The following is a 13,384-nucleotide window of genomic DNA, read 5'->3' as shown; positions in this document are numbered from 1 at the left end:
TCTACATAATATGCAAATGGGATTAAGATATAAGAATGTTATTTTTTAAACCGCTGTAAAATTTTACTTTGGAGTTCGTATTAGCATGGGTCCAGATTCAAATTTCAGATACTTTATGTACTACCTATATGGCCTTTAATAAGTCACTTAATCACTATGAGCTTCAATGATACATTTGTCAAATGGGAGTATCATCTACCTTACAAGTTCACTGTAAGGATGAAATGGGAATGTACATAAAGTATCTACCATATAACTGGAATAAATTAATTAAAAAATACATACTACTAGTTTGAGAAAGACAATCTAATGCTGTGTATTGTTTCTTTTGCCTAAATTATTCACAAGAGGATCATTTGTGCTTAAACATAAAAAATGTTTTGGGGGATCAAAGTAAGGAATATAGTTCAATTAAAATTTTCTAAGTAGGCCATCTTTCTATATGAGCCCGACACATAAAGATCATTGTGTTTATTAACACAAACAAAAGTTTACCCTTTTTTTGTTGCTGTGATTTTTAGAGAGAATGGAAGGGAGAGAAAGAAACAGACTGAAACATCAATGGGAGAGACACATCAATTTGGTTGCCTCTGACAAATGACCAGGGCTGGGGATCCAGCCTGCAATCGAGATACATGCCTTTGGCCAGAATCGAACCTGAGGCCCTTCAGTCTGTGAGCCTATGTTCTATCCACTGAGCTAAACCAGCTAGGGCAGAAGTTGACACTTTAATAACAGATGCACTGTTTTATTTAGTCTTCAAAGGGATGACTACATTCATCAAAAACATAAAAGAGCAATACTTAAATCAACAGTTCTAGAAAAGTTGAAGTCCTCAAACTATATATGAGCAGAAGAACAATTTTGTGAGTAGGGAGGGTGGGGGAAAAAATCCATTTGTTTCTGAAATAAAATTAACTTCCATTCTGTGAATAAGAAGGGCTCAGGTGACAGGCTGAAAACAGCCAGGATTATGCTCTGCAAGAAAAACAATGTAAGATTTAAACAATTTTGCCCTAGCCAGGCTAGCTCAGTGGATCGAGTGTCGGATTGTTGACTGAAGGGTCCAGGTTCAATTCCAGCCAAGGGCATGTACCTTGGTTGTGGGCACATCTCCAGAAGGGGGTGTGCAAGAAGCAACAGACCAATGTTTCTCACAGATCGATGTTTCTCTCTATCCCTCTCCCTTCCTCTCTGTAAATAGCTTCTCTCATCCATTGTGAGTAACTCCATGCTATCATGAAGGATGAACAATTCATATAAGCATGAGCTAAGTATATATTTGTGAGAGATCTAAAATTTTGCCATTAAATAAACCAATGAACAAACAAAAACACATGTAGACATTGCAGAGTATTTTTAGTCAACACATCAGGAAAAAACGGATAACAGAAAGATTAATAGAATTTAAGTCACAGAAATTTCTAAAACTTAGTAGTGTAGAATTTTGTGCTTACCTGCCAGACACCCACAATGGCATTGGCTACTAATATAAGTAAAATTACAAAGGGTTCTACAAAGGCTGTAATTGTTTCTTCACCTTCTTCAAACCAAGCCAAAACCTGAAAGAGAAATCACATGTGATGTGTTAGAATTGTAATGTGTTTTTAGGCTTAGTGCCACTTTATAAGAAAAGTGGCTGGCACTAAAGGAATTATAACACACAAAATCTGCCGAAACCAGGTTGGCTCAATGGTAGAGCGTCGGTCTGCGGACTGAAAGGTCCCGGGTTCGATTCTGGTCAAGGGCATGTACATTGGTTGCGGACACATCCCCAGTAGGGGGTGTGCAAGAGGCAGCTGGTCAATGTTTCTCTCTCATCAATGTTTCTAGCTCTCTATCTCTCTCCCTTCCTCTCTGTAAAAAAAAATCAATAAAAATATATTTTAAAAAAACAAAACACACAAAATCTCTTTTCATCCCTAGAAACCAATAGTGGTGAAATATGATAACATAAAAGACAGCTTATGTATTGTTCGAAATAATTCTTGAGAATCGAAAGCATACTTCTTAACATTAAGAGCTAATTTATTTTTTTCACGTAATATTTGTTTAAAAATCCAAATAAAAACCCATTTATTTTATATGTATACTAGAGGCCTGGTGCATGAAATTTGTAAACTGAGAATCTCCTCAGCCTGGTCTGCACCCTCTTGCAGTCCGGGACCCCTCACTCCTTACCGCCTGCCTGCTTACTGCTCCTCAGTGCTGCTGCGGAGGTGGGAGAGGTCACTGCGCTCACCAGCCGTGAGGCCGGCTCTGGCTGGGCAGTGCTCCCCCTGTGGGAGCGCACTGACCACCAGAGGGCAGCTCCTGCATTGAGCATCTGCCCTCTGGTGGTCAGTGCGCATCATAGTGACTGGGCATTCTGGTCTTTCCGCTGTAATGGTCGCTTAGGCTTTTACTATCTAGATTATATAGACTAGAGGCCCAGTGCACTGGTAGAGTCCCTAGTGGCTATTGGCTGCTGGCCAAGGCCTCTCTCCCTTCCCCAGGCCAGCCTCGACCCTGATTGAACTCTCGGATGAACTACCAGTCGAGGGGACAAATTGCATACTACACTTTTATTATATAGGATATTCAGAAGAAAAACTTACACTCTTAATTTGGTTAAAGGCAAATAACAACTTTGTTAATTTGGGTAATATTCATCTATATATACATAAAAGGCTAAGTGACCGTCTGACCATCTGTCCGACTAGTACATATGACATGCACTGGCAATTTAAATAAACGTTGACTGCACATGTCTATTATTAAAAAAGGGCAAATAGCAATATTAAAATATTTTGTATTTTAATTTTATACTATATTATATATACTAGTTTGACATGTAATTTTTTACAGTAATGTAATTAATGCACAAATCTTTCTTCTAATTAATTTCCTTTCAATGTGCACAAATCCATGCACCAGGCCACTAGTGCCAAACAATACCCTTGGCATAAATTCATAATAAAAATAACTTGATCACTGACTCAAATTCCCCCCCCCCCCCATTGGTATTACTGAAGGTTGTCACAGAATTATTGTAAGGCTGCCCCATAATCCTATCTAATAAAAGCGATATGCAAATTGACCATCACTCCAACTCACAAGATGGCTGCCCCCCTGTGATCAAAGATAGCCACCCCCATGTGGACACAAGATGGCTGCCACAAGATGGCCAGCAGGGGAGGGCAGTAGGGGGCGATCAGGCCTGCAGGGGATTGCAGTTAGGGGCAACCAAGCCTGCAGGGGAAGACAGTTGAGAGGAACTGGACCTGCAGAGGAGGGCAGTTGGGGGGAGAGGGGACCAGGCCTGCAGGGGAGGGCAGTTGGGGGCAATCCGGCTGGCAGGGAGTGGTTAGGTGTGATCAGGCTGGCAGGTAGAAGTGGTTAGGGGCAATCAAGCAGGAGAGTGGTTGGGAGCCAGCAGTCCCATATTGGAGAAGGTGCAGGTTGGGCTGAGGGACACCCTCCCCTCCTGTGCACGAATTTCGTGCACCAGGCCTCTAGTCAAGAATATATTTTCAAGGTTATCCTTCATATGATATCTGGTAAGCAGGATAGCATTTCAAGAATGACGCAAGTCTAAAAATATTACAATTGGACACAGAACACTGCTCCAAGAAAAATTAGAATTAATTCCTTGCTAACATGACCGTAACTTTATTAAGGTCTAAAAGCTACAAGAGAGCTATGGTATACTTCACAGTTGAGCAACACAAGGTGATTAAGAGAGAATCCACCACAATGAATATTATTAAAATTTTTGGCCAGTTGGTATGGCTCAGTGTTGCTCATCGACCTATGAACCAGGTGGTCCCAGTCAGGGCATATGTGGGCTCATCCCTAGTAGGGAGCATGCAGGAGGCAGCTGATCAGTGATTCTTTCTCATCATTGATATTTTTATCTCTTTCTCCCTCTCCCTCTCTGAAACCAATAAAAATATATTTTTAAAAATAAAAATATTAAAAATTTAACAAGATATTTCTGTGAAAAATTGCCAATCCAGGAAAAATGTTAAACATATCTAATGATCCAATCCGTTAGTTAAGGTTTATCTATGTTTTTAAAAACTGCTTAAAATGTTCCCATATTTCACAAAATCTTTAAAAGACTAGTAAATAATAAAAGCACAATTTTTGATACTTGTAATATTGTCAGATATCATTTAGGGTAATAATAAAACCATTGGACTACGTACTTAGTGGAATACTATGAAGTAAGGTTTTATACAAATAGCTAACAATCAGAAAGATGACTAAGGCAAGAGCCAACATGAATTTTGCCAAGTAAAAAAGGGTAATGACAAATTAACAAGAAATACCAATTTGGGCAGAAAAAAAAGCAGTAGACACCAGGACCAGGTAGATTTCAATCACAACTGACAGCTAGTGAAGCAGGGCAGGAAGAAAACCAGAATAATTATAAATGTTGCTGTAAGCTTTCAACAGGACATTCCTGGTGTTAAAGCCAGGCCTAATGCCAAAGTGAAATCTTCTCTAGGAAGTCGTAAATTTTGATAGATGCAAGATCACAGCTGCTTTAATACTAGCCTTCCAAACATTTGCCAAGGACAGTATATGAGAAATAAGAAACTTAATTAGCTCTTGGGGGAGAAAAACTGTTTAACTTGAAGAGTAGCTAGGACCTTTCCAAAAGGTCAGCGAAGCATTAGCAAGTGTAAGATAAGCTTCACACCTTGTTAAAGCAGATATGAATTTCCCTCTTGGCAGCTAGGCCCAGAGGAACAAACTTAGAGCAATATCCCATAACAGCTGGAGAAAGGAATAGAATAAGGCGAGCAGTGACAGATCAGAGCAAACCTCCACTTTTTAAGAAATGTATAGTTTCTCTGCACAAGTGGTATTCATCAATAATATAATGATCCTAACCTGAACAGTGAAGTTGTCTTTCCTTCCACCATATCACTTTAAATGTTTATGTGTAAGAAACACAGGCATTTACAGTTATTTAAAAGTTCTGCAGATATACTAATTACTGCTTGATAAGAAACTAGCGGGCAAATAAATCGTAGGGTAGAAGGATGGTGCTGATGTTAAAAATGGATAAACAACAATTGCCCGAGTACTTTGAAAATGCCTCCGAGTACTTTGAAAATGCCTATTTTAAAACCACAAATAACCCAAAAAATTAAATGCCACAGTCCAAAATGAAAATGAACTGTATTTCTTTTTTTCTTTTTTTTAATATATATTGTATTGATTTTTTTACAGAGAGGAGGGGAGAGGAGAGTTAGAAACATTGATGAGAGAGAAACATCAATTAGCTGCCACTTGCACACACCCTACTGGGGATGTACATGCAACCAAGGTACATGCCCTTGACCAGAATCGAACCTGGGACCCTTCAGTCTGCAGGCTGATGCTCTATCCACTGAGCCAAACAAGTTCAGACTGAACTGTATTTCATTAACTTGTAAGAATCAATACAGTCTATCATGTCCAAATCACATTGTGCAATTCTTCATGGTTTTGTTCTATTGAAAAGAAAACCTCTCTTGTGTAAGTGATCCTGACAAATAAGACTCCATAATATGAGGAAGGTAGAGAAAAGGAGAAATTGGATGAGTGACACAGTATTGAAATGCAAGATGCCTCATTAGTATAATAGTACAACCAGTTCATTATGATTTTTCCAGAAGTTATAAAAATATATTTATAAGGAGGGAGGGGAAAATGCTTAGGGAAATTATTGAGAATAGATTGGCCTGGTTGATGTGGCTCAGTGGGTAAGTCTTGACCTAAGAACCAGGAGGTCACAGTTCTACTCCCAGTTCAGGGCACATGCTTGAGTTGCAGGCTCAATCCTCAGTAGGGGGCGTGCAGGAGAGAGCCGATCAATGCTCTCTCTCACTGAATTGTTTATTTCTCTCTCTCCTTCTCCCTTCCTCTCTGAAATCAATAAATTTTTTAAGAAGAGCCCTATCTAGCTTGGCTCAGTGGAAAGAGAGTCGGCTTGTGGACTGAAGGGTCCTGGGTTCGATTCTGGTCAAGGGCATATGCCAGGGTTGCGGGCTTGAACCCCAGAAGAAGGCGTTCAAGAGGCAGATGAATGATTATCTCTCAATATTGATATTTCTATCTCTCACTTCTCTCTTTCTCTCTGAAATCAATAAAAAATATATATTTAAGAGAGAGAGAATATGTTAAACATAAAAAAATTATCTGTTTGTATTGCCTTTTGTTCCCTGTTGTATCCCCAGGGGCCTAAAATATCTCATATACAGTTGATGCTCACTGTACTTATTAAATAGATGCACAAATGGATGAAACAAAACTTCATACAATCTCTAAAGTATACTACTAAGAGTCTTAAGTGGCAGTGTATGAACTTAAACATTAAGAGCAAAAAGATAACCAACTTCAACAGCATCAAAGAAAAGTGGAAGAAAAGGCTATTGCAGTATAATTTTAGGCATAAAGAGTTTCTTGTTCCCTTTGCTTTGCACTGTTTAAATACAGAAACATTACACGTCTTCTGGGGCTTATATTATCCAGCAAGTTCAATTTCAAACTTGCTAATCCTATTCAAAGTAACCACTTGCTAATGAACATTCAGCTACAATGTAAACTGCTTAAATTGAGTAAGATGGTATCTTCTAATTGCTTTCTATAAGACTGATGTTTGTATAACACAATAACCTCTAGAGAGCCAAATGATTCTTAGCACTGATGTTTCTCCCTTTCTCTCTGAAATCAATAAAAAAACACACACAACACTGTTCAAATCTTCTTGAAGATTTAAAAGCTAAAGATTTTTTTAATTCCTAAGAAAAATCCCTTTCATGTATTTCAGAACACATATGCTGTGTGAATAGTTACCAAATCTACCTAAATTACAAAAAGTCCTATGTTTAGTAAAAATCAACTTTAAGATTTTTTTAAAAAGGTATAGATTACATTCTCTTTCAATGCCGACAAACCTTGCAAAAACACTCAATGTTTTCAGATTTGAGATTATAATCTTCAAAACAGCATAAAATCACACATATTCACCTTTCAAACCATATTTGAAAGGTTTTAAATATATTAGTTAAACCAGTCAGTAAATTGCTCATTTTACCTTTTTAAAAATAAGAAATTAAAAGAAAACAACGCCTCACATTGGGTATTGAGCCCGCAACCCAGGCATGTGCCCTAACTGGGAATTAAACTGTGATCTCCGGATTCACAGGCCAATGCTCAACCACAGAGCCATGCCGGCCACGCTCAAACACTTCTTCTTCTTCTTTTTTTTAAATAATATATATTTTATTGATTTTTTACAGAGAGAAAAGGAGAGGGATAGAGAACTAGAAACATCGATGAGAAACATCGACCAGCTGCCTCTGCACACCCCCCACCGGGGATGTGCCTGCAACCAAGGTACATGCCTTGATCGGAATAGAACCTGGGACCTTTCAGTCCACAGACCAACGCTCTACCACTGAGCCAAACGGGTTTTGGCTCAAACACTTCTTAAATATAGTTCGGAGAAAACCAAAGTATAAGGATCTCACATATTTTGAAAATGCTACCAACACTAACTCATCCAAATACATATTAGTTATAGCAAATGCAATAATCTAGGCTCTAAAGGGAATTAAGAATCCCTTTAGCCCAGCTGGCATGGCACAGTGTTTGAGTGCCAACCTATGAACCAGGAGGTTACAGTTCAATTCCCAGTCAGGGGACATGCCCAGGTTGCAGGCTAGATCCCCAATGTGGGGTGTGCAGGAGATAGCCAGTCAATGATTCTCATCATTGATGTTTCTACCTATCCCTGAAAAAAGAAAAAAAGAATCCATTTAAAGGGTCCAGTAGGGTGAAAAGACAATTATTGAAATATAAGTGAAAAGTTGAGAAATGCCTTGGCCTAAGAAAGTTCTACTAGCATTTTAGGGTTGATCTAATCAGCTGAGGTGGGAAAATGGAGGTGGAAGGTAGTACCACTTATGCAAATTGTGTTGCTATGGGGGACTTTATGATTCAGACAGATGGGAAATATATGGCCCTCACGATCACCTCCTTCAGGTATTTCTCAAACATCACCTTCTTAGAGGCCTCACGTGACCACCATACTTGAAAATTATACACCCCTCTGCATATTTCCTTCTTCTGCCCCCACCACTTAATTTTTCTTCACAGCACTATCACCATCCAATAGATTCATGAATATATAAATCAGTGAAATAGCAAATCAATGTTCCTTTCTCTCCAATTAAAAAAATAATAATTATTTTTAATTATAGAATTTCTGATGTTATTTCATATGCAATGGAGGATATATCACTCACTTCTTCCACTCTAAGTGACCTTTAAAATAAACTACTTTGATGAATTAGAAGCTAATTAAACTATCTCTTCAGGTTACAAGTGTAAAACATTAATAGTTTCCTACTTTCTGCTACAGCAAAATATTAACTATGGTTAACAGTTTACTACCTAGTTTGATATTTGAAATAAATCACTAAAGTCTAATATTTCTTTTTAACTTGAGTGGAACCTGATTATCATATATAGCTACCTATTCATTTCTCCAAAAGAACACAAATATCCTTCCAGTTTTTTCCATTAAGTAGAAATAAACTGACAACCACAAAGCTCTTTTGAGTGATAAATGTGAAATGAAAAGGTCAAGTTCGATGTAGCAGTAGTGCCAACTGCACCTGAAGAAAATCAACAAACAGGTTTTCTATCTGCAATTTCTTAATCAAAGCAAGTAACAGTCCTTCTAAACACAGTACTTTTCTGTGTAGCAACCCATACAACAAAAATGTAACATAGTCCATTTCCTGAGCAGTAACTCCAAGTAATTACCCAAAAGTAACTCAAATCTCAATTTCAAAACACAACTCTACATGCTACAAAAAAAACCAATATCCTACATTACAACAAAGTTAAAGCATTTACTTAATAACCCATTTGAAAATGCCTAGAAACTATAAACTACCTACTTCAAAACAAACATCACACATATTAATTAAAAAATGTTAATAGTCACTCAAATTGGCCAATCAAGAGAGCCTATACAACCCAAATAGTCAATAGCTTGCTTACTGGAAATAATACCATTGATGTTATAACTGCTTTAAGTTATATACACAGAATAACTCAACAGAAATTTATTTTATCTCTGGCTTGTATGCACCAGTTAACTTCTAAGAGGTCCCTAATGGCCTTACTAAACCCTAGTATTTTAACTAACAAAGCTGAGACTATCTCAGAATTATGTAGCCAGCCAACTTAAATATAAATATTATACTGGCCCAAACATATAATTTTTTTGCCTCATGACAATATATTAAAACTAGTTAAACAAATCTATTCTTTTATCTTCGCTGGTTAAAGCAGCAGCCATTTGGAGGAGGGTTTCAGGGGTTAAATGAAGAATGGGCATGTAATAGGTCTAGATTATTAACTCAGGATGTTAAATGGTTTGATATATCCCTCTTCATTTCATTTAGTGAAAATCTCTGAGAAGAGGTCTGATTAATGGTTACACATCACTTGGTTAACGTGGCATGGTATATTATTATTAAAGTCTCAATGGCAGAATTTGTGCACAGAATTACTCAAAATAAATAAATAAATAAAATAAAAATCAGCCAGCCAGCATGGCTCAGTGGTTGAACGTGGACCTATGAACCAGGTCATAGATGTGAGCTTGATCCCCAGTGGGGGACATGCAGAAGGCAGCCAATCAATGATTCTCTCTCACTGATCTTTTTGTTTCTCCTCTCTGAAATCAATAAAAATATATTTTAAAAGTTTATCTCTTTCCAATTCTCCCCCTTCATCTAAATTAATGCCCACTATTTTCTTCAGTTTCTAAAATAGCCCGCTATGGTATGGTTGTCATAAAGACTAAGGTAGATCTCTGGGGCTGGCATACATACAAACATACAAAAATGAAATCCTGAAGCTGTGTCAATTTTTCAAAGATTGGGTGAATTTCACTTCCCATCATAGCTTTCGTAAGAACAAAATAAGCTAAGGACAAAAAGCATCTCATGCTGTTAGGATTAGGAACATCTGTGTCCTATTCATGACCATTTTTAGGAAAACTATCAAGAAATCCACTGTTCAATAAAAAATTAATACTGAACAGAAAAAAATGTGAATAAACTAGAAATATCCTCACCGACCCCCATCATTTTCTTCTGCTGTAGTCCTTTGCATTTCACCAGTTTCTTAGCAACCATACAGGACTCAAGCACATGCAGAACAAGAAAAAACACTCTGGTTCTTTTTTTTTTCCTTTTAAAATCGAGATCCAACTGTACTGAACACTGTTCTCTTAACCCAGGAGCCACTCAAGACAAGGGTCCAATTTAGATAAATATGCCACCCTAAAGGTCAGTGACCAAATTTGGTCAACAGTGGTGCCATCACTGCCGTCATCATTCTTGTCACTGTCAGTAACAACTGTCACCTTGCCATTACCAGGACGGGAGAGCAACTGGTATATTCCTTTTGTAAGTTCTATTTACAGACTATAAAGAGCCCAACATCATCTCAGGACGACCTTACACAATGGAAGAGCCCCAATCACAAAAGGCCTTCCCATAAAGAACTTTTTGATATTAAAAGCTGATAAGTCACAAGAATGCCACATTCGAGGATAATTTCTAACTGCACTGTAAATGTTAGGCATCTATTTTCTGTTTACAAAAGGCTTCGGATTGCTTTGCTTGTAATTTTAAAATACCAAGGATTAAAAACAATTAATGAAGATACTGCTTAAACCTCCAAATAATATAATGTTCTCACCCAACAGACATCATTTATTTCCCGTTTTTTTTCTTCATTTAGGGAATATTCTCAACATTTTGGAGAAAAAACAAATTGCTTTATACTTACAAAAGATATACATGCTGCCAGCAATAAAATTCTAACTAGTAAGTCTTCAAACTGCTCGATCACAAGTTCCAGCAGGGTTTTTCCTGTTAGAAACAAACACCACATTGGTTGTAAATGTCATCTCAACATCAGCACACAAAGGAGGGGGGGTTGGGGGGGAAGAACATGTTAAGGTTACTTTACCTTCTTCAGCCGGTAACTCTGTAGAAATGTAGACATTCGCCAGGCAACGATTCCAGAGGAGGGGAGGAAAACAGCAAAAACATGTTAGACTTGTCTTTTTAAAAGAAAAATTGCTCAAAAACGACCACTTTTTGAAAGATGTACCTCGATATAGGTCCACTCAACCATTTTACCATGGAAACCATAGTAAAACATGCAATACTTGCTAAGTAAAATCTCATCTCCAACCTCAACAAGGACTCCTGAAACAAGGAGTCATGTCGGCTATGTCATCACTCCTGCCAGATGTGGAGCTCTGGGTAGTAGTACCAGATCGGTCAGGGGCATTCTCAACTAGAGACGACGCCTCACCAGCCGGCTGGCAGCGAGAACACGTCTCGCAGGGCTCAGCCAAGCTGCGGGGGACTGACTCGTCCTTCCCTGCGCTGGGCCGGCCGCTGCGTGCGGGAAGGTCAAGGGCTCGAGCCGCCGGGAGGTCGAAGGAGACGCAGGTTCGACCCCCGCGCCCCCACCTGCAGCCCTTCTCCCCCTCGTGCCGGGCGCGGGCCCGAGCCGCCGCCGCCGCCGCCGCCGCCGTCTGCACCCTCGGCGGGCGCGGAGCCGAGACCCACGAGGTGGGGCCCCGTCAGCCATTTTCCCTGGCGCTCGGGCCCGCGCCCGGCCGCGCGGGGCCCGTGCAGCAGCCCCGGCCACCTTACCGTTGGAGCCCCATCTCTCCTTGAGCTTCTTGACCTGCTCCAGGCTCAGCCCCGTGCTCTCGTTGACCCCGAAGTGAGCCAGCACCTCCTCCACCGTCTTTGTGTGCGCGTTCTCCATGGTTGCGGGGGGCCCGGCCGGCCTGGCCTCCTCCTGTCCCCGCGGCCTCCTCGCCTCCGCCTCGCACTCGGACCGCGGCCTCGTGCCACCCCGGGCGCCCAGGCGCGGACTGGCGTCTCTCCCTCCGCCGCCTGTCCTCCTCCTCTTCCTCCGGCCGCTTCCGCCTCGCGGGGCGCTGAATCACCCCGCACCCCTCCCGCGGGCGCCCGCCCCTTCGGCTGCCCGGCCTGCCGGCGGCGCCCGCGGCGGGCTCGGCTGGGCGGCGGGGGCCTGGCGGCCCTCCCTCTCCTCCTCAGAAGAGAGGGCCTCCCTCGCCCTCAACCGCCCGCCCGGAGCGCAGGCCGCGGCCCCCGAGCCCCCTCCCGGCTCTCCTGATGTGACTCGAGGCCCCGCCCGGACCGGAGGAGGGGGTGCCTGGCCGACCCCTGAGCGCGGCACGGACCGAGGGCGGCGAGCCGACGCGGTGGTGCGCAGCGCGCTCGCCCTGTGTCCTCAGCTCCGCACCCCCGACAGCGGCAGAGGAAGCGGCGGCGGCGAAGGAGGTGGCGTCGGGGACGGCTCCGCGGCGGCTGCTCTAATAGCATTTATCCGCTGCTGCCTCCCCTCTCGCTGCCGCCGCGGCATGTGGACGCCGCTCATTGGCTGAGAGGGCCCAGCGCGGCGCGGGCGGCGCGGCGCAGCCCCGCCCCTCTCCCCGGCTCCCTCCCTCCAGCGCGACTCGCGCCCACGCCGCCACGCAAGCCCCGCCCCCTCCGCGCCCCGCCCCCAGGAACCCGGATCCAGGCCGCCGCGCGCCGCGCCCGCACCTTGGCCCGCGGGCGGGCTCCGGTCTCCTCAGGCTGCCGCTCCATCTCCATCCACCCAAAGTGCTAGAACCCAGGACGATGGGGAGCTCAGAGTGGGCTCCCTACACTCGCCTCCCCGAGGGAGCTGCTCGCCCTTCGGGGTCGGCCTCGTGCCGGGTGGTGGCCGGGAAACCCGGGAACTCGGTCCGCGCCCGAAGCGCGCTCGGGATGGTGTCCTTGGCTCGTCCCCTCGCCCTTCACCTCCAGGGCTGCACCATGCGCCCTGATGTCTCCCTCGGAGCCCTGCCTCCGGAGCCGAGGGGAGGAATGCCGCAGTGCACTTCCCTCGCGGCCCAGATCTCTCATGTCACCTCGGGAACACCGCACCCAAGGTCCCCAGCCGAGGGCTCCACCGCTCGCAAAGAGCCCTTCCCCAGTGGGCTCTGTGCCCTGATTGAGGGAATCGCACGGGGGCGGGGACGGGGGCGGGTGGAGGTTTTATTTTATTTTTTAATAGCCGACATGGCCTTTGATGCACGCCTGCATAGAAGACACACGTTATGCTACTGTTAGCTGTTAAATAACAGCGAGATTTGTACTATAGGTGCTTGCTTCACTTGGGCGTTTAAAACAGGCAGTGTTCTAGACTCCCACTTTCTCCAATAGGCGAAAGGGGAACTTTACTTCAAAGTCTATTCTTAAGCACCTGAAATCTCTACAAAACCTTGGTAACAGCAAGATAAAGGGAC

At 42.7% G+C, this 13,384-nt stretch overlaps 1 protein-coding gene across 3 annotated transcripts in view; it reads right to left on the bottom strand.

Moving 5' to 3' along the window:
- Nucleotides 1–12,460, bottom strand: part of ATP2A2 (ATPase sarcoplasmic/endoplasmic reticulum Ca2+ transporting 2) — a 48,137-nt gene extending 35,677 nt beyond the window's left edge. For 2 of the 3 annotated variants that reach the window (XR_004990003.2, XM_036449292.2), the window contains exons 1-4: nt 11,733–12,458; nt 11,035–11,052; nt 10,852–10,934; nt 1,458–1,562 (exon numbers count right to left, since the gene is read on the bottom strand). Coding sequence is in view for 2 of the 3 variants with exons in the window: in XM_036449292.2 (XP_036305185.1) it covers nt 1,458–1,562; nt 10,852–10,934; nt 11,035–11,052; nt 11,733–11,850 (324 nt within the window). In the remaining variant the exon portion in view is untranslated. Of the gene's footprint in view, nt 1–1,457; nt 1,563–10,851; nt 10,935–11,034; nt 11,053–11,732 lie in introns of all 3 variants that reach the window. The other variant, XM_036449293.2, reaches the window with a different exon arrangement.
- Between the last annotated feature and the right edge of the window lie 924 nt (nt 12,461–13,384).

This window comes from Pipistrellus kuhlii, unplaced genomic scaffold (assembly GCF_014108245.1).
Source record: "Pipistrellus kuhlii isolate mPipKuh1 unplaced genomic scaffold, mPipKuh1.p scaffold_m20_p_20, whole genome shotgun sequence".
Taxonomy (NCBI): Eukaryota; Metazoa; Chordata; class Mammalia; order Chiroptera; family Vespertilionidae; genus Pipistrellus; species Pipistrellus kuhlii.
The sequence above is the reverse complement of the archived record's forward strand: the minus strand, read 5'-3'. Positions and strand labels throughout refer to the sequence as shown.